The 20,255-nt window shown below is 38.8% G+C and overlaps 1 protein-coding gene across 5 annotated transcripts in view; it reads right to left on the bottom strand.

The window, feature by feature from the left end:
* Positions 1 to 20,255, bottom strand: part of ATE1 (arginyltransferase 1) — an 85,968-nt gene that overhangs the window by 35,503 nt on the left and 30,210 nt on the right. For all 5 annotated transcript variants that reach the window (XM_030453354.1, XM_030453355.1, XM_030453353.1 and 2 more), the window contains exons 9-10: positions 17,818 to 17,999; positions 13,903 to 14,002 (exon numbers count right to left, since the gene is read on the bottom strand). In XM_030453354.1, coding sequence (XP_030309214.1) covers positions 13,903 to 14,002; positions 17,818 to 17,999 — 282 coding nt within the window. The remainder of the gene's footprint in view (positions 1 to 13,902; positions 14,003 to 17,817; positions 18,000 to 20,255) is intronic.

A 20,255-nucleotide genomic window follows, 5' to 3' on the forward strand; every position in this document is an offset into this window, starting at 1 on the left:
ATGTTTCCAAACTTTCCTGCCTCCTCTTCAGGTTGGACCCAAGGTTTTGCAACTGAGTTTTCCAACTTCATGGGTACTGGGCTGAGGGATTCTTTTTTCTTGGACTATCACACTTAATTTTTTCTCACATTATGAATAAAGGAGGTGAATGAGCATTTAAAACTTCATCAGAAGGTGGGGCTGTTAGTACAGGCATTTGAGAACTAACGATTTGGTCATCACTGCAATCAAGAAGACATTTCATGTACAGAGATTCTTCACTGATTTGACATTTTGTGCTTTTAAATCCCATTAAGCCATCAACCAGCCACAAACAGCAACCCAGACACAATCCTGAGAAAGACACCAAGTTATCTTCAAAAATAAAGTTTCAGTCAGGGCTCTATTGGAACCACACAATGAGAAACACATAAAATACCATCTTGCAACAACTTTGGCCACACAGGTGCTGTCCTTTGGATCCTGTCTCAATGCCACACCTGATTTAGCAGGATTTGGGGTGGAAAAGCCCCAAAGCTTCTCTTTATGGAGCCCTTTCCTCCTGAGCTCCCTGCACAGCATCCTCAGATTGCTCAGTTCCCTGGCTCTCTGCTAGCACTGTGGCTTTTACTCAATGTCCTTCCCTGCCACTCTTAGCTACAAATGGAAAGGATGGAAAGAGTAACAAGACACAACCCCCACACCAAAAAAAAAATATTCTGTAGTATTCTGCTTTTTTCTCCTTTCTCCTAAATGGAAGATAATTAAAAACAATTAACAGCAAGCCACACCGATTGGTAAAGACTATAAAGGAATCAATGTAAGAAAAAAATAAATCATAAAATAAATTATGGGTCAACTTTACTGACCATCCTAGCACTAAATAGCCCTGCAGAACACTAGCCTGAATATCTTAAATAAATAAATAAAATCAGTGGAACAAAAAGCTCATCTTGTCTTCTGTCCACACATAAAACAACAGCACATTTGTGGGGGGTTGAACAGAGAATTTGGTTCCTCTGTACTTTTGCTCCATGAACCCATTCATTCTTCTTCAGTTAGCTGACAATGGGGTCGTTTTCACATCCTTTTTTTGTCCTTCTAGCTCAGTGTTATTTGTGAAAACATTTTTATTCCATGCAAGAAAGGGAAAGGAAGCAAACAGCATAATATTCAATTAAAAAATATCATCTACTCCTTTGAAACCTTTCTACTAAGAATCCCCAAATTACCCTACACAACTAACACAGCAAATAACTACACTTAAAAGTTGCAGTCATTCCTTTTAGAACAGTCCAGTTATTCAGCTGAAAACAACAAAATAAAGTCTGGGGCAGTGGTTGTGGGGCAGAAACCTCAGGGCAGTGCCTGGAAACAGCAAGGAGGGGTTGTGGGGATTTTTTTTTCAGGTTCACACTCAAAAGACAACAGTTTGCCAAGCTCCCAGGTCCACCCAGGCCTCTCCAACCTTGGAAGAGGTAACCTTCAAAAAGCCTTTGGGAACTGGTTTTATTAGATTAAGACAATTCTTCAAAGAAGATGTAACAGCAATTTTTTGCTTCTTCACTGACCCTCCTCAGAGCCTTCAGGGAAAGCCAGCACCACCCAAGAACCTGCCAGGCTCCACAAGCCTCTAATGCCAATTAAAGAGAGTAAAGATTTGGGTTTAGATTATTTACATCTGAATACTGGTGGTGGTTACCACAGGTAACACAAAGCCAGCTCCTCCCCTACCACTGATCTGCTGCTGGGGTGAAAATATCATTCATTAGCATCACCTGCAATCCAGTCCTAACATGTCCTGACTCTGAGTTTTGCTTATTCTTAATTTGTTTCTTTGTTTTAGCTGCCACTTCCAGCATTTACTGTAACACAGAATCCCAGACTGTTTTGGGTTAGAAGAGACCTTAAACCTCATCCATTCCCACCCCAATGCCATGGTCAGGGACACCTCCCACAGCCCAGGTTGCTCTAAGCCCCATCCAGCCTGGGCTGAGACACTGCCAGGGATGGGGCAGCCACAGCTTCTCTGGGAAACCTATAGTATTTACTATAACACTATAAATAACAAGTTACTACAAGAAGATAAAATAAAACTCATCCAGTAGACTTCCATAGTCACCATAAGGAGCAACCATAAAATCATCTGGTTTTTTTTCACTTCATTTAATGCAGTATTACCTCCTGAAAGAAAAAATGCAACTTTTAACAGACTTTGCTAAACTGGAGCATGTGCTTTCCTTGTCACTTATTCACACACCTTCACACTAAAAATAACTCAGCCCAAATCCCAATTTAGCCCACTCAGAAAACTTTGTCCTCACACAATTCCCATTTTTCCTCCTTTCCACCCTTTCTCCTTGCCTCCAGAGGCAATAACTCAGGCAAACAATGGTAGAAGCTGATGTCAGCATCTGAGGGGCTGAGACAGAAGGCCTAATTTTAGGTGTTATTCTCTAGGACAGAAATGCAGACATGATGGCAGCTTTAGAAAGTGTTGAAGAGAAGAAATAACACAGAGGGGGTTTAATGTCCATGACAAGTAGGACAAAATTGAATATTGTTTAGGTAGAAAAATTCTGGTCAAATGTGAAAAAAACCTTGAAAAAAGGGAATGGACTGCATGATTCCTTGAAAAAAAGGAATGGACTACACTGCCCTAGTCCCTCCTGGCTCCAAACCATTCCTCTTATATGGGTCCATACCCATCCAAGCACTGATGTTTAAAATATGGCAAATTAGACTGTTAGGAATGTTGTGTTTAATATCAGGATTGAGGATAAATAATAGTACTTTATTAATATACTTTTACTTGGAGACTCAGTACAGTCACCAGTAAAACCAACTCAAAGAAAACAAATAATCATTCCAAATAATGAACTGTTGGTCCAGATTAAATGTAACACATCAGAGCAGTGGACTGTGATACCTCTGGAAAATTAATGAGGTCTTGGTAAAACCAGAACTCATTAAAATATCTCCCATTAAATCTTTCCTGGAAAACTGGAGAAAAATACATCTCTTGTGCAGATTACCTGATGTGTCAGCCAACTCCTACTGTAAAGACCACAAGGTGAACCAGGGCAGAGCCAGGGAAAGCAGGAGCTCCTGGCTTTCAGGCCAAATAAATTCCACTTGACAATATTGTCTAATTAGAGCTAACAGAACCAGCAAAAGAGCAAAAATGAGAAAGAATTCAATAAGACAAATCGGATTGGAAGTTAAATGAGAGATCCAAGTGTTGCCAGTTTCAAGAAATGGGGTGCACAGCTTAATTCCAAGCAGTGTTTCAATGACTTACACCTCAGGGTTGGATTTCAAGGGCTGATTTTTCTCCAGGACACAACAATTCTGCCATTTTGCCCAAGACTTGCAAACTAAGATGGCTATGACCAACTTCAGACAGAGATGATGTTAGGAAATGTGTAGAGCAGAGTTATCTTCCTCATCACTTTTGCATCGTGGCATTGAGTAATGTGCATCTCCAGATAGTAAAATTCACTCACTTTTAGGAACACCCACAAAGAGACAAAGTAGAAAGACAAAATTCAAAAGTAATAAATGTTAATTTGTGTTTGAGAACCATCCCAAAATGATGACATCGACAAAAGATGAGTGGAGCTGACAAAACAGATTATATTAATTCATTTTCTTGATAGAAACTTAAAAAGCACACAAAATTATTGGATTTATACACCTATTATTGGAAATTTTTAAAACCTGAGTTGTGATCTTATCCCTCAGATAAGGGAGCAAATTTAATATCATGTGAACTGTACTGTAATTTATTATATTTCCCCTCCAAAGAAAACCCAACCAAACCCCACACCTCTTTCGCCTACATATTGCAGAGTTTGCAACTTTCACTTTAATTGCTAATGGGTGCTGTGCAGTCCCCAAATAAGCTTTCAAAAAAGATTTCATACAAGTCAGCAATAAGCACTGAATTTATGGCTATGCATGAATTAGACATGATAAATTTCCACCAGCTACAATCATTCAGAAGATGCTTTGCCTCAGGACTGTTAACATGATCCTGAATAAATCTTTTTAGCAGTTCTTTTTGACAGGCATGTCAAATACCTCTAATAAAATAAAACCTCCATTGGTACAAAACTGGGCTACAACTTAACAAATTCTACCTCTTATTCTTGAGCTTTAATAAAAGGAAGGTAAGATTTTAGTTAAGCCTCACACAACTATAGGAAAGTTGTCCCAAACTAATAAAATTCCTGTAACAAGTAAAAGGTGTTCAACTTATCCTAATTGCTGTACCCATGTAGGAAGTTAATACCATCCCTAATCCACTTTTTTTGTTTATTCTTCAAAGCAAATCCTTAATTCATCTCTACTTCTGCACAAACATGCTCCTGCTGTATGTGGAGCAAAGAATCTCCAGTGATACCTATTAAAATCATTAACAGCATTAATATTCTCATCATCAAAAACATTAAACCATCAACATTCTAGTCTGATATTAAATCACCTTATATATAATTAAAAGACAGTGTATGGCTTTGAACATTTCTCTGAAATAACTGATATAGAAAATGATTCTTGTGGGGGGGGAGGGTTCATTTCATTGGTTTTGGGTGGAAGGATGTGTTTGGTTTTCGAAAGATTGCATGAAAATAACATAACCTGATCCAGGTCTCATAGAGAAGGTAACAAATGGAGAGTTTTAAGAGGCTCTGCTCCTATTTAATAACACTTAATTCTCCAGCATGGAGAAGCAAAGCACCCCCCAAAAAAATGGTTACTTAATTTGAGGGAATTTGTAATCAAAGACCCATCAGATGAAAAGCTACAGGTATACAGCTGAGGCTGCAGAAAAGCCACATCTCACAATTCACACTGAAAATTACTTTCAGATACAATTCCTTCAAAGCTTGTATAACATACACCCTGAAATTTTTTGCTTTTGGACACATGTTTATTTTCTCAAGGTGCAGTAATGAGAAAAAGACTTTTTCACTTCCAAGGTCAGCTAAGACCTATAAAACAGATACTTCTTTTCACCCTGATAAAAGTCTACAAATAATACAAACGGGCATAAAAATACACATTACTTTCACTTCAGTTCTGCTACACTTCAATCATCTTACATTTCAAGTAAACAACTTGAAAAGAAACCCACATTTCCAAAATTAGAAAAAGCAAGCCCCAGGGACATGTTCACATTGTTCTTAAGGGAGCTCTAACAGACCAAAAAAAAAAAATAAAATCCTGATTTAAAATATTTTAAAGGGAAAAATAAAGTTAAGAAAAAAGAGATAGTTGGTATCTGTATCTGTTTCCAGCAGAAAACCAAAACAAAACAGGATTCTAACTGGTTTTAAGCCTGCAAATGCTGTGTGAAATTCAGCACAGGTTTTGCACTTGCACCAAGGAAAAACTGTAACCATTTAACAATTACATGGCATAAAACAGCATCTTAGGAAAAAATAAAGAATTAATTGCATTAACTAACAACCTTCCACAAAACCAGCACAGGAACTGATATTCTGCTTTTATTAATTATATTTTTAGTAGAAATCCACTACCAGCACCCAGTAACAGCTGCTGCTATCCTGAACAGAGCAGCTCCCTATTCCTGCCTTTTGATGCTCATACCAATATAATTTTCACAATTACCTAGAAAATGGCTCAAAAGAAAAAAAAACAAAATAAAACAACCCTAAAAGCAACCTCAAACACTTTGTAAGATGCTGTTCAAAGTACACCAGAAATACTTTTAAATATTTATCACTAGGACAACTTCAAAAACTAAAGAACTAAGAAATTTTCCAGCCCTGGTATTTTTTCCTCTGCCCCACTTTCTCAGAGATGTTTAGTCCAACAGGTTTAGTTCCATTTACTCTGTGTGGACTCTTAAGTAGTTACTAAGAGCTTTCCAGATGAGGAAAGGTCAGAAAGATTTTATGGAAGAGAGGAACAAAATAAAATAAAAGGAAATGAGCCAGCAGTGTGCCCAGGTGGCCAAGAAGGCCAATGGCATCCTGGCCTGGATCAGGAACAGCGTGGCCAGCAGGTCCAGGGAAGGGATTCTGCCCCTGTGCTCAGCCCTGGGGAGGCCACAGCTTGAGTCCTGTGTCCAGTTCTGGGCCCCTCAGCTCAGGAAGGCAACTGAGGTCCTGGAGCAGGTCCAAAGGAGGCAACTGGGCTGGTGAAAGGACTCGAGCACAGACCCTGTGAGGAGAGGCTGAGGGAGCTGGGGGTGTTGAGGCTGGAGAAGAGGAGGCTCAGGGGAGACCTCATCACTCTCTCCAACTCCCTGAAAGGAGGTTGGAGCCAGGGGGGGGTTGGGCTCTTTTCCCAGGCAACTCTCAGCAAGACAAGAGGGCAGGGTCTCAAGTTGTGCCAGGGGAGGTTTAGGTTGGATATTAGAAAGAATTTCTTTCTGGAGAGGGTGATCAGGCATTGGAATGGGCTGCCCAGGGAAGTAGTGGATTCTCCGTGTCTGGAGATATTTCAAAAGAGCCTGGATGTGGCACTCAGTGCCATGGTCTAGCAACCGCAACAGTGATTCAAGGGTTGGACTTGATGATCTCTGAGGTCCCTCCCAACCCAGACAATTCTATGATTCTATGATTCTATGTAAATAAAGAGGGAAGGAGCACTTCGTAAGGGACACTGGAACCCTGAATATAGCACAGAACTAATCAGATCCAACCACCAGGCAGCCAACCTTTTAGTCAAAACATGTGATAAAATGTATGTAGAAAGATAAGGACTTCTTGCACTAGTTACAACTTGAATCTTAAAGCAACTTGATTTTCAGAAGTGTTTAACACATGTAAACAGAGTCAATCATCCAAGATGCTTTTGGAAGTCTTGGCCAGCCACTTGAAAAGACTTCTCAAAATCCCTTTGGGTTTTAATGCCAAAACTTAAATACAACTCAAATAGTCTTATCCCTCAGTCACTAACCCAAACCATTAGAAGGAACACATGGGAGAAGTTCAGAGCTCTGGAGAAATGAATGTTCAATCTCAGCTCCTGATGCTAATGTAGGGGAGGGAGGAAAGTCTGGTGAAGAAAAGGAAAGAATGAAGGAAGAGGAGAGAGAGTTAAAAATAATGTTAACAAGACACAAAGATAAACAGGGATTTTTTTCCCCCACTTCTGCAACTCATCATTTTCAGGGCTTTATTATAATTGTATGTTTCTGCCTTTTATTTTTTTGTTGTTGTTTAACAGTCTCACACACACAAAAAATTAAAAAATCAAAATCAGTTGTGTTGCCAAAACCTTTATTGCTTTCTTAGAGTAGATAATGGCTTTTTGACTCAGATATTTTAGTTCTTTATTAACAAGTGGTACTGCAAGCAACAACTTGGCACTCTCTAACGAGTCCTGACTCTTCAGAATATTTAGTTGACCTGTTTATGTTTCTTACTCATTTAAATGAATACTTCTTCCTATAAACAGACAATATTAATCCTGAAAAAGCCACTGCTAAAAGTGCTAACAGACTTGAGCAGAGCAACTCCAGTCCTCCAAAGCACTCTCAGCTTATCATCTTTTCCCATTATCAAGGTAAAGAATAACAGCAGGGAGAAAAGCAGGCTGACAGCTGCTATCAACTTCATTACATGCTGAATAAAAGAGACCAAGCACAGAGGTATGAAGATGCCAGCTCTTTGTGTGACATATTTTTGTCTGCTGTTTGGTGGCAGAACCATGACAGCGAGTGCTGGTACCCCCACATCACAGAGAAGCACATTAAGTCACATCACATTAAGTCTCTCTCCCTCACACATTTCATCTTATTTGGCAAATCCAAGGTTAATAACTAAATTCCAAAGCCAGAAATGGCAAGAAGGTGAGGACAGGTGAGGCTGAGCCAGACTTTAGTGGATGCCATGGAGGTGGAAGCCCAGGCTTCCATCCACTGGATGGATGAATTTCACTGCTGCAGGAGGAGCAGTGCTGAAAGCAGGCAAAGAAATTGGCTCTAAAGTGTCATAAAATTCCAGGGGCACAGCTTATGACCACAGTCAGTCCGAGGTATTTAGTTTAGGAATGATTAATCACAGATGAATCAGCCTTTTGTTTCTTTTCTGACATTTCAGAACCCTTTCTAGTATTCCATCTATCTGAAGTCTGGCCATGCCTTGATACCGAAGGAGACTGTTTGAAATAATTCCATTTATTTTGGCCTGCATACAAGTCTGGATAAAGATTTCAGTCAAAACACCTCTTCCCATCATAGGACAGTCTTAAAATGGTGCACAGAGATAACAAAGCAAGAAAACATTAAACATCACACACTTCAAAGTGAGCTGATGGTTATTTACAGGCTCAGCAGAGCGACTTCAGGGATGGCAGCTCATTGACCAAACCAAGAACTAATATGTGCCCCTATTGCAGTATTCCCCTGCAAATACTGGCATTGAAAAAGCCTCAGAAAACCCAAAAGCAATGATCCCAATATAAGACCTCAGAGGTGAACTCGATGTAGAATATTCAGGGGTCTAACTGGCAAACACAGGGCAGCTCATACATTTATTATTTACACCAGAAGCCCAAATCCAAAATCTGTTTAAGTGTCACTCACCACAAGACACAAAATCAGCACCAAAGAACTGTAATGAAAAGAACAGAAAGGCTCTCAAGGAGTTCAGCAGCAAATAGAAAATGTGAATTTAGTAACCTGGAGCCCCTAAGTAAACTTTTTACTTGGATATCAAGTAAACTTGATAAAAAAGACAGAGTACCAATACAGGGAGAAAATCCCAAGACCCTCTCAAGCATTTCTCTGATAAGGCTGTTAACTAGAGGTGGTTCTTTTATTTCTATAATTCTGAAACTATGCTTGTAAACCGATGTCTTTAATGGAAAAGCATTATAATGAGTAATTAGTAATGAGTACAAGTACTCATTACTACTTAAACACGTGAGAAGCGAGCCTGAGACCAACAGCAGCCTGAAATAAAGCACTTTCTTACACTATAAATTTTATCAGAAACTCCAAAATGCATTAGGAAAACCACTTTGCATCTTATGAGGCCTGGAAAATTTTCCAGGAGACGATTTTCCAACATAAGAACTACCACATCTGAAGGAGCCTGAAGAGTTTTACCACAAGGTCATGAATTTCTTCAGAGAACCATTTCCATCTTGTATTCCCCTAACCTACCCAGAAAAAGATGGATCAAAGCCATTGCTTAAGGTATTTCATAGCATTTTTCCATGTTAATATAGTTCCATTTTAATACAGAAATCCTTTTGTCTCAATTTAATGTAGATTTTTTTCTTTTTTTTAACCAGTTCAGAAATATTAACCCATACTTCAGAACAGAGCTAACAGAACCTGGGAATTAAGAAATAGCCTAATATTGCAATATGTTCCCTTCCCCCATCCTAAATGATTTCACCAGTGCTCCATTGTTTTAAAATCACATTGAAATCAAACACAAGCTGTTGGAGAATGAAAGGAAAGGGAAGGGAGCTTTGTTTTTAAAAATTTCTTCAATTATGTCTCATCCATGGGGTGGAATGATACCTATTAACCATTGAACTTCCTGCCCAATAATCCAGAATTCCTCAACTCTATCACAGAGCCACAGGAATCCTGACTTGGGAATCCTCTTCCAGGATACTCAAGCATCTGATCTTCAACTGGACAACAAAATATTTATTTCCCAAATTGTATCATTCATGGAAATAGAATACTTTGGGTTAAGAAGTCTGATAGCACTGTCTCTGCCAGCTCAACTCGAGATGCTTAGAGGCAGCTAAAAACACTGAGCCATATCAGAAAGTGTCTGCTCAAAGACATTTTCCTGGCTAAAGGCTGAAGTATCATGTGAAGAAGAACTGGACAGAAAGCAGAAGCATACCAGCAGCTTTATTAAAGGTAAAACTTCAACAAAACAATCTATCAATGCCTTGGACCTCCTTAGACCACAGAACATAACATGATCTCATACAGAAGGGAGGAGCTCAGGGACTGATAGGTTTGATCACTCATTACCCATGCCTCAAAACCTGATGTCTGGCTATTACTTTACATCCACAAACAAGTCAGAATCCAGCAGAAATGTCTACAATTTGCATTCCAAGAAAGCACCCATGCAGAACAAGTTTTTAGTGCTTGCTGTTGGATACCTCTTCCTCCAATCTGCAGTCATATGGGTTAAAAATCAAAATATCCTGCTATGTCCTCATGTGCCCTGTGTTAATGCAGCAGTCCTGGATTGTAATATGAGTACAAGAGGTCATCCACAGACCCCAAATTTCTCCAACCATGTCTTGTCCAGCAGGCTGAGGTTCACTCCATGCAAAGTGGAACACTGTCAAACTCCTTAAATCAGCACCATAAAGTCACTGTTCCTTATGTGCCCCAGTGCATGTAAGGATCAGCAGAAGACAGACTGCTGCACACAATTGCTGTGTTCCCATCAAAATATCAAATACAAATGCCAGCTTAGGCATTTCCAGTGCTCATAAATCTGTGAGGAGAAGGAAAATTCCAAATAATTTCCAAAAAATGCTGTGACTTCACTGTAAATACGTGTACCATGAATGAGTTCCTCAGCTCCTTACATAAAGGAGTGAACTGGTGCCTAAACTTCAGTTCTACACATCCTAGAACAAACAATTTGCAAAGAAAATTACAAGCAGAGGATAAAAACCAACAGCTAGATCTTCTGCTCCTTCCTTTCCTGCATTTAATTTGCTTACCTGGCATCAGCTTAATAACAGCTACCTCCAGCCTGCCTACACTAATATCATTAAGGGAAGGGAGCCTTTAACATCTCTATTAAATTGCAATAAAGCAACTTCTTCAACATGTAATGCCTCTAAATCAACCAGGCATTACTAAAATTACTTAATCCACAAAATCAGTACTTAGCCACCCAGCTCTACCACTACCAATCACTTCCCAAGGGCAGTGGCATTATCCAGACACAGCTCAGACCTCAGCTCTCAAATTTGTTTCCGGAGTTCTATTGCAGGGAGGAGAAAATGGAACTAGAGAATGAATGTCAACCTGATTTCCAATTACATTTCATTTGGCCACTTGTAAAGCAAAGATGCACAGGAAAGGAAATAGGAAATAAAATAAAAACCCTTTGCAATTCATTTACTAAATAACTGCTCTCCCAACAAAGAGCATTACCTGCCTGCTGTTGTGTGTGTTCTAAATATATCCAGGATTTCTTCTCCCCATCCCCAGTAATTGTCAAATTTAGTTAAGCAGAGATGTACAGGCTACTAGAAAACTGAAATATATATTTTACAAAAGCACAGCCACATTGGATAGTTAAGTGTAAGCAAGGGAAGATATGGATGCTTTGTAGGGGGGAAAAAAGAAGAAGAAAAAGTCATTCCAATACTCCCACTCCCATTTATTCAATTTCCATTATTTAAGCCTGTCACTCTGCTTTTAGTTTTCAATCTTACATTCTTGACACAATGATTTTCATATAACAGCACAGGCCCAAAGAGGTACCATGTTGTAATAAATATTACAAATGTATCGTGGATATAGAGGTCAGCTCCCAGATTTACAGCATTTCATCTTCATAACTTAATAGTTTGCTGGCTACTTTAATACACTGACTTAAAATGAGTTTGTTTAATCCATGGATACAAAGCCTAAGTCTTCATGAAAACTTACGACCAGTTACAGAGCCTGAAAAGTTTCTCATCAATAATTTCTTTCAGGTTGGGGCTGCTTTTTGCCATTATAGTCAGATTGGTTTCTCATGTGCCCTAGTAGACTAAATGCATCCTTTTTACAAGTTTTGAACTGTGCAGGTTGTGGAACAGACAAAGGATGTTCAATGGCAGTGTCTCTATACAAACAAATCATCCCCAACTTTTAAATATTTTCAAAGAGTAGAGAAAGCAATCACAACCTGTGCTTCACCAACTCACTCACTTGGTTTCTTCAGACTTTCCACTCTTTGTTTGGCAAGCAGATGTAGGTAATAAACTCAAGCTGGCAAAGAGAGGCAGGGGGAAAAAAAAAGAAAAACACCTAACAAAAGGAGAAAGGGAGGGATTTGGGTTTTGTTTTATATTTTCAGATGATTGAATCATCCTGGTCACTTGCAGTATAGGCCACCACAAAGCTAAACCAGTTTTTCCTTCACACCAATCACTTCCATCAGCCTCAGTTTTTTTGGCTATTTGAAAACTGGTTGAAAACACTGCAGAGTTTCAGCCCATTTTGAGAGGAAAAATGGAAAGAAAACACCTCTTGCTCTTTGGTTCATGGGCTTTATATCTTTTCACATTGTAAACAGATACATGTGCTTAGGTATAGATGTTCAGTACTCTGAAATGTTATAATATTCAAAAAGCAATGATATATTTACTAAGATACCACATCCAAGATATGTAAGAAACAGAGAACTGACACACCCTTAGGCATTGAGGTCTAAACATAAAGTTGAAGCTAATGGGTTACAGTGGATGTCTGGTGATAAATGAGTTATTCTAATTATTCTGTGCATTCCCCTGTGCATTGTTTTTTGGTTTTTTTGGTTTTCTTTTTCATAATTGCTGCAGCATGGAATCATAGAGCTGTTTTGGTTGGAGAAAACCTTTAAAGTCATCAAGTTCAACCCTGAACCCAACCCCACCACTACCCCATGTCTCTCAGCACCACATGAACACAGCTTGGCAATCCCTCCAGGGATAGTGACCATCACCACTGCCCTGGGCAGCCTTTCCTCAGAAGTTTATTTTTGAATAACATTGATAATATTTGAATAATAGTGATAATTTCGAATAATATTTTGAATAATATTTCACTGGCTTCACTAACAAAAAAAAAAACTAAAAAAACCCCAAAAAACAATAAAAAAAAAGAGGAAAAGAGGAAAAGAGGAAGAAAGGAAGAAGAAAGGAAGAAGAAAGGAAGAAGAAAGGAAGAAGAAAGGAAGAAGAAAGGAAGAAGAAAGGAAGAAGAAAGGAAGAAGAAAGGAAGAAGAAAGGAAGAAGAAAGGAAGAAGAAAGGAAGAAGAAAGGAAGAAGAAAGGAAGAAGAGAAGAAAAGGAGAGGAGAAGAGGAGAAGAGGAGAAGGAGGAAAAGGAGAAGAGGAGAAGAGGAGGAGAGGAGGAGAGGAGGAGAGGAGGAGAGGAGAAGAGGAGAAGAGGAGAAGAGGAGAAGAGGAGAAGAGGAGAAGAGGAGAAGAGGGGGAGAAGAGGAGAGGAGAGGAGAGGAGAGGAGAGGAGAGAGGAGAGGAGAGGAGAGGAGAGGAGAGGAGAGGAGAGGAGAGGAGAGGAGAGGAGAGGAGAGGAGAGGAGAGGAGAGGAGAGGAGAGGAGAGGAGAAGAGAAGAGAAGAGAAGAGAAGAGAAGAGAAGAGAAGAGAAGAGAAGAGAAGAGAAGAGAAGAGAAGAAGAGAGAGAGAGAAGAGAAGAGAAGAGAAGAGAAGAGAAGAGAAGAGAAGAGAAGAGAAGAGAAGAGAAGAGAAAGAATACAAAAAAGAAAAAAAGGAAAAAAAAAAAAGAAAAAAAGAAGGGAAAAAAAAAAAAAAAGAAAAAGAAAAAACCCAAGTACAGCCGAGACCATGGAAGCATCTTATCACTGCCTGCAGTCACTAAGCAACAGTTCCACAGATACACATACCTTAAAAAGGGAGAATTTTACTCTGTTGGAAGATATGGTGTAAACATGAGATAGCCAGGTAACCAAATGACAAACTGTTATCTGACAACTTTGAAAACCTCTCCATTTGAATTGTTTTGAAGCCAAGTCGTAATAAATGCCACATGCAGCTAAACTAACAACAACACAAAAATAATCCTAAGCCAAGTTAAATAGTAATGAACATTCAGATTTAACCATATTAAGTCTACGTTAAAATCCAAACTGGTAATTAGAAAATATTACATTACTGTGAACACTGTCAAATGCTTTGAATAACAGGACACTGAGGAAATAAGTAAAAACACACACTTTACCTTGTATCTCATTTTGGGGCATGAATGAATGTAGAAACCCATGTAATAAAAACAGAGATCAGGAGCTTTTTCATGAAGTTGCCTCGTGAAAGCAATTTCCCTGTGAAAGGAAAGAAGAGACTAATTAGTGCTGAATACAATTCTTACATTCATGTTACCTCTTCATATTGAAAGATTTTACAGCTACCTGGCTCTTATAAAAGAATGTATTTAAAGGACTTGACTTCCATCAAATAAAGATAATAAACCCAAACTAATGATTAAAAAAACCACAGATAAAAACCTGAAAAATAATGATTAAGAAAAATCCACAAATAGCAAAAATGCAAAACACCAGGGCATGCTTAATAATATCTCCCCTTTCATGTTTTGTCCTGACAACTGACAGACCTGAAATTCAAATAAAAGTAACTAAAAGAGCCTTTATTTAACAGGTTTCTTGTTAATATTCATGTACATTGGAATTCTACAGAAATCAGGCTCAGCTGTTGTCCACAGATTGGCTAATGGGGCTCAGGAAAAGAGTAGTTTGAAAAAAAGAAGATTCAGGGATAAGCCTCTTGTTTGTTCTTGTATTTGCATTCTAGCAATTTACATGGCAAAACACCCATCTTTATGCAACAAAAGGCATTTTTCACATATCCTATGTTTGTTTGCAGGATTTTCTTGTTTATTTTTGAACCAGTTGTGTCAACGGATTCCAAAACAACTTTGCTTTTCATTTTACTGGGACAAGGAAAATGGCATTTTTACAAAGATTCTGCCAGTGCTTCTACTATAATGCTCATTTTCACAGCATTTGTAACCTTGCAGTTCACATTTGTATCAAAGTTGAAAAAATATAAATGTTGGCTCTTCCAATCTCGAAAGGAGAGAGGGTAAGAAATGTGCTGGGGGTACATACAAATCTGGAGGGTTTTATCTCTTAGTATTAAGCTAATAATGAAGATGTCTTAATTCTCTGAAAACCTAATAGCTCAGTTGCATATAGTTTCCCAAGACCCTCATGGGTCCATGATAACTCTGTGTAAATATATAGCTTCTCCAAGAGGAGAATGTCTAGAAAGAAGTTACTCCATATCTGAAAATCCAGGTAAATAAAACAGATCCCAGAAAAGAGATTTATGGATTTCCAAAAAAAAATCCCAAAACCCCAAACCTCTAAAGATACATTTAATATATATAGTCCTTAAGACATGGCACAAAAACAACCTCACTATTTCATGCAGATTATCCTGGACCTAATTAAACAAATGCCTTTCTGCAACTCAAAAAATCTGGAACACTGAAGGGAAAAGAAATTCTCTTTGCATTTCAAAATCTCTTAAATACTTTTTCCAATTGGACTACACTGCTTGATTTAATAAAACAACAAGTCTCAGAGAACAGAAAGCTAAGTAAATAGACTATAACGTAATAAGGGAAATATTGGGCTGCTGCAGGGACCTTACCATGGGCAATAAATCTTTGTGCCAGCAATTCAATGTACGTGGTATCAAAGTTGGCTCCCTGAGGCTGACTGCCCTAGGCAGGGACCCTTAATTCAAGTTTTTGCTCTGCCTTTCATTTATCTATTTGGTCAACCCCACTCTAGGCTAAATTTTCCTCAGGGGAGGCTGAAGTGTCCTTCTCTTTCCTCTACCCAGGAGTGTGTGCTGTGATCCAACCCAAGAGGACCCTCCACCTCCATCACTCCAAACCAGAAGCAGCAATCACTGTAATGCATAACTTCCCTCTACCTGCATTCCTGCTGCCTCAACTGCTATGAGAAAGGGACAACACCCTCACAATTACCTTTTTGTACAATTACCTTTTTTTTGTAAACCTTTCAGGCATGGCACATACCTAAAAACCTTTTTGTAAGCCTTTCAGGCCACGTATCTAAACTCACTTACCTAAAAAGTGCCAACGGAGTTTGGCAAGAGCTGTTTCAAAGTCATCATGAGCATTAATGTAGCTGTTGTGGCATCTCCAATCATCTATTTGTAATTTTTCTGAGGCACTTGGGGGGCACTGGTGATATTATTAAATTAATCAGAATTCATAGAATCATTGAATTGGGTGGGTTGGAAGGGACCTCAGAGATCATCAAGTCCAACCCTTGATCCACTCCCGCTGCAGTTCCCAGCCCATGGCACTCAGTGCCACATCCAGTCTCTTTTGAAATATCTCCAGACACGGAGAATCCACTACTTCCCTGGGCAGCCCATTCCAATGCCTGATCACCCTCTCCAGAAAGAAATTCTTTCTCATCTCCAACCTAAACCTCCCCTGGCACAACTTGAGACCCTGCCCTCTTGTCTTGCTGAGATGTAGATGAAGAAAATAATGTTGGAACTCCTGTGGTTTAGAATTGGTCTTTTTTCCTATCAGTAATCTAGATTTTTAGAAGTATTTTATTACATGTGCTAGGTGCTTGGAATTAGACTGATTATTATGTTTTTCCATGTAAGGTGAGCATATAACATAAAAAACTTAAGTCCTCCTAAGACTTGTTTGCTTTTTTTTTTTAGTATTTGTTCATATCACAGTTCTTCATGTAATAATACCCTGACATAATCCACGCTTATGAATTCTTGAAGTGATGTTAAATTTTCTACATAATAAATTCAAAACTCTCTGGGTGCAACATGCGTGCATAGCTCGACTGCTGAAAAAGCAGCTTATAAATTCTGCAGCATTTAAAGGCAATAAAAATGAGTTCCCAACAGTCTTAGAGGGAGCCAACTGTGGTGTTCTTTCAAAAAAAGGGGAAAAAAAAAACCCAACTTGAGAGTTAGGGAGGATTTAGGAAGTTGCAAAGGAATCTGATACCTTCAAAGCTGTTGCCAATTTTACTCCGAGGAGGTTGAGCTGCATTGCAGTGCTGTCACTTCCACTTCATTCTACTTTTGAGAGTTTTTGCTGCTGAGTCGTGGAAAGGATGGGATTTGAAGATCATTTGAAATATGTAGGCTTGTAAGTAATGAATGAGGGGAGAAGCAGCTACTTGTGAAATACCAGCCTTACCAAAGGGGGAAAAAAAAACCCAACAAGAAATACTGAGTGGTTCTTATTCGCAGGGAAAAGTGAAGCCTTCCCTCTACTATCTAAAATCATGAACAGTAGACAAGTACAGTATTCATAACCTCTATTTTGTAAGAGGAAAAGGAGTTGAATTTTTGGAATTGGGTTATGGAGGACTGAAATACTGAGTCTGAATTTTGCACTGATGAAATGAAGAGACACCTTCCTTCCCAGCTGACACTTGCAATTTAGCTTAAAGTCTTCCAGTGAAGAGCATTATTCACTACACACTGCTGTTTTGCAATATTATATTGATAGTTAATTTAAGGCTTTAAAATTCATAGGCTTACTCTCCATCAGGCTTTCTAAGACAAAGATAATGAGATTAACATACCTGAATACCTAGTGCTAGTGCAGCAGGAGACTACTAATTCAGAAGACATCATTTTTTAGGTACTCTGTTATTTATGATCTTGATGTGTATAAAACCATAAAAGTGATTAATTTCATTTGGTGACTAGGCTAAGAAAAAGGTCAAAGGAAGAATTATTTCTATTTCAGACAAAGAAGGGACTTTTTCCTGCTTTCCTTCAAGCAATACTAAATTATTTTCAAGGGCAATAAAAACTAGGTATTTCATTTCTGAGTGGTTTTTTTTTTTTAATCTTTAGAAGTATTTAGCTAACTAGAAAGAGAGATTCCTATTCAAAGATGACAATTAAGAAACTATTTGGAATGCAGCCAGCTGTAGAGAAATTAAAAAAAAGCACAAAAAAACCAAACCACAAATACTTTGCTAGAGATACTGTTACCAGTAAAACAATTAGACTGGAAATAAAAGCTCAAGTTTAGGAACAAGTATCAATTCTTACCAGTACCTCTAACCAGATAACAAAAAAATCCTCTTACCTTAATGCAGAGTAGACTCCCAGAGATAAGAAAGAATATTCTGGGTCATAGTACAGATAGACAGAGGACACACAGTAGGGCAGGATATCAATGACACCAACAGCAATTATCTTCCCATCCAGCCAGTACTGCTGGTGGAAGGAACCATAGCCACAGTCTGGTCCATCTGCTGCATTCTCTGCCTAAGCAAAAAAAAAAAAAAGAGGGATGTAATTGTCCAGCAGGTAGGTAACAGTATAAAAACAGTTTTAGAAAGAATTTCAACACCAAAGGAAATACTGTGAGGAATCACTCCTGCTATTCCTGTTTAGAAAAAGGAAAAAAACAGTGTTGGTTTGTTGTATCATTTGTGACCTTTGCTGCACTCATGATCCATAAACCCATCCCAAACAAAAATCTGCAAATAGCTTTTGCCATGTAGCATTTATAGTGCTGAGATGATAAGACAACAAGAGGATTCATCAAGTTTTTGATGCATTCTTACATGCAACCAAGCCCTGCAGATACTCTTTTTTTTTTTGACCTCCTTACTCTTCAACAAGGGATGAAGCCCAAAGGCAGAAAGCTGAAATGCAGGTGGTACATTCCACTATGTGGCACATCCCAAAGCTGTTTGGGACAGCCACAATAGAATCATTGGGTTGGGAAGGACCTTTAAAGGTCATCCTGTCCAACCCCACCTTCAGCTAGGTCTCCAACGAGTTCCTGCAGCAAGGACCCAAATGTTTCTGTCCTCAGTGCCCTCAAGCCCTGGAAGCACTTTGGCAACAGAAACATTAAAGTTGCTTGAGAAAAGAATCTGAATGTGGGGTTTTGCTCTTTATGACCAACGAAACCTGAAACTCAGTGTTGTGACAGAACCTGTGGAGCTGCTGCTTTGTCAGCCCACACCAGAATGTCTTCTCCAAAAACCCAAAGGAACTCACTATTCCTGTGTGCTGTGGTTTTGGATGTGCACTGAAGAATGCCTCCAGACGTGGTAAAGCACCTAAAGCCAGAAACTGATGCTTCAAATTAAGAAGAAAATGATCTCCTAATTTAAACTGCATTACACAACCAACTCTGGCATGCCATTTTCTCCCACATCAAGTTGACTTTAATCCTGAATTCCACTGTGCTCAACTTAATTATCCATCTAGTCATGTTTTTCACTGTAGTGCCAGATCTTCAGAAAGCTGCTTCTCACTCAATAAATCTGACAATATTGCCAACTATTACCAACTGGTTTGCATTACAACAACAGAGGGTGGGTTTAATCAAGTATTTTGATACAGTAGCACAGACTGAAGAGATGATGGGCAGGAGAAGTTACTCTAATTGGTAGCACATGTGTCAAAAGAAATCAATCACGTGAGCAAAAATCATTTCAACTGACTTACCCAACCAGTAAGTCCCAAAAGAAAGGAGATATAATACTATGTTTGCATTTTTGGGGGATGGTTTCATAGCATAAAACTAGACATGGAGCTACAGATACTGGGAAAGTGAAATGATCAAACATCTGAAAGCTCAGTCTGCAGTATAAGAGGATTAGAGACTGGCAAGTTAAACTGGGGGTCTTCTCATTCAAGGAAAGCCTACTTATTCAACAGTTACAGTTTTACACAATATCCTCAGTTTTTTAGCAGAGCTAAATGAAATCAAATGGGCAGTGGTAAAACTTTTAATTTGGGACACAGTCAAGTAAGAGATTTTCTCTAAGGATTTCTTAGTTCAGAAATCACAGGTTAAGTTCTTCTCTCAGCTACCAAGGTGTGGTTGGTGACAGAAAAAGGGAAACATCTCCTGCAAGCCAAGGGAAAATGTGATTGGTAATATAACACAGACTTGCCTAAACTTCAGATAAAACATATTTTCTTTCCTTGTCAAAATCTCATCATATAGGATTTAATGAATGATTAAAAAGCTGGCCTAAGCCTACATGGAAAAGATTTTTATCCAAAGCAAAGTCTGCTGGAGTTAAATAAATGCTGTGTCTGTGTATGACCCCAGCCTCCAAATGGCATCTCCTGGGTTTGGTCACCAGGCCTCTGCAAACTGAAGTATTAGCATCAGTTAAGAACGTCTAATAAAGTCCAAACTAAAGTTATTTCTTTAAGGCAGTTGCAGTGAAAATGTCATGAGCATAAAGGGGGCTATGTTCTGTAGCAAACATCATAAGCACAGCACTGATTTCAGGCAAAATGCTCAGGGATCTCCGTTACATTAAGCAAGAAACATTTTGGTAACAAGGAACATTTTCCTCTTCCTTGAAAAGTTCTCACACAATGTAATCCTTTGTAATGCTTCTCAGTATTATGTTTTCTCCAATTTCTCAATGAATACTTGGCCCCTTTAACTTGATTTCTCACACACCACCCAGGCAATGTGACAGGTCTAGAATATGAAAGGTTTTCCTCAAGCAGGTTATACCATTTCACACACTATTACACAGCCCA

The sequence above is a fragment of the Calypte anna genome, chromosome 6 (genome assembly GCF_003957555.1).
Source record: "Calypte anna isolate BGI_N300 chromosome 6, bCalAnn1_v1.p, whole genome shotgun sequence".
In the NCBI taxonomy this organism is placed as follows: domain Eukaryota; kingdom Metazoa; phylum Chordata; class Aves; order Apodiformes; family Trochilidae; genus Calypte; species Calypte anna.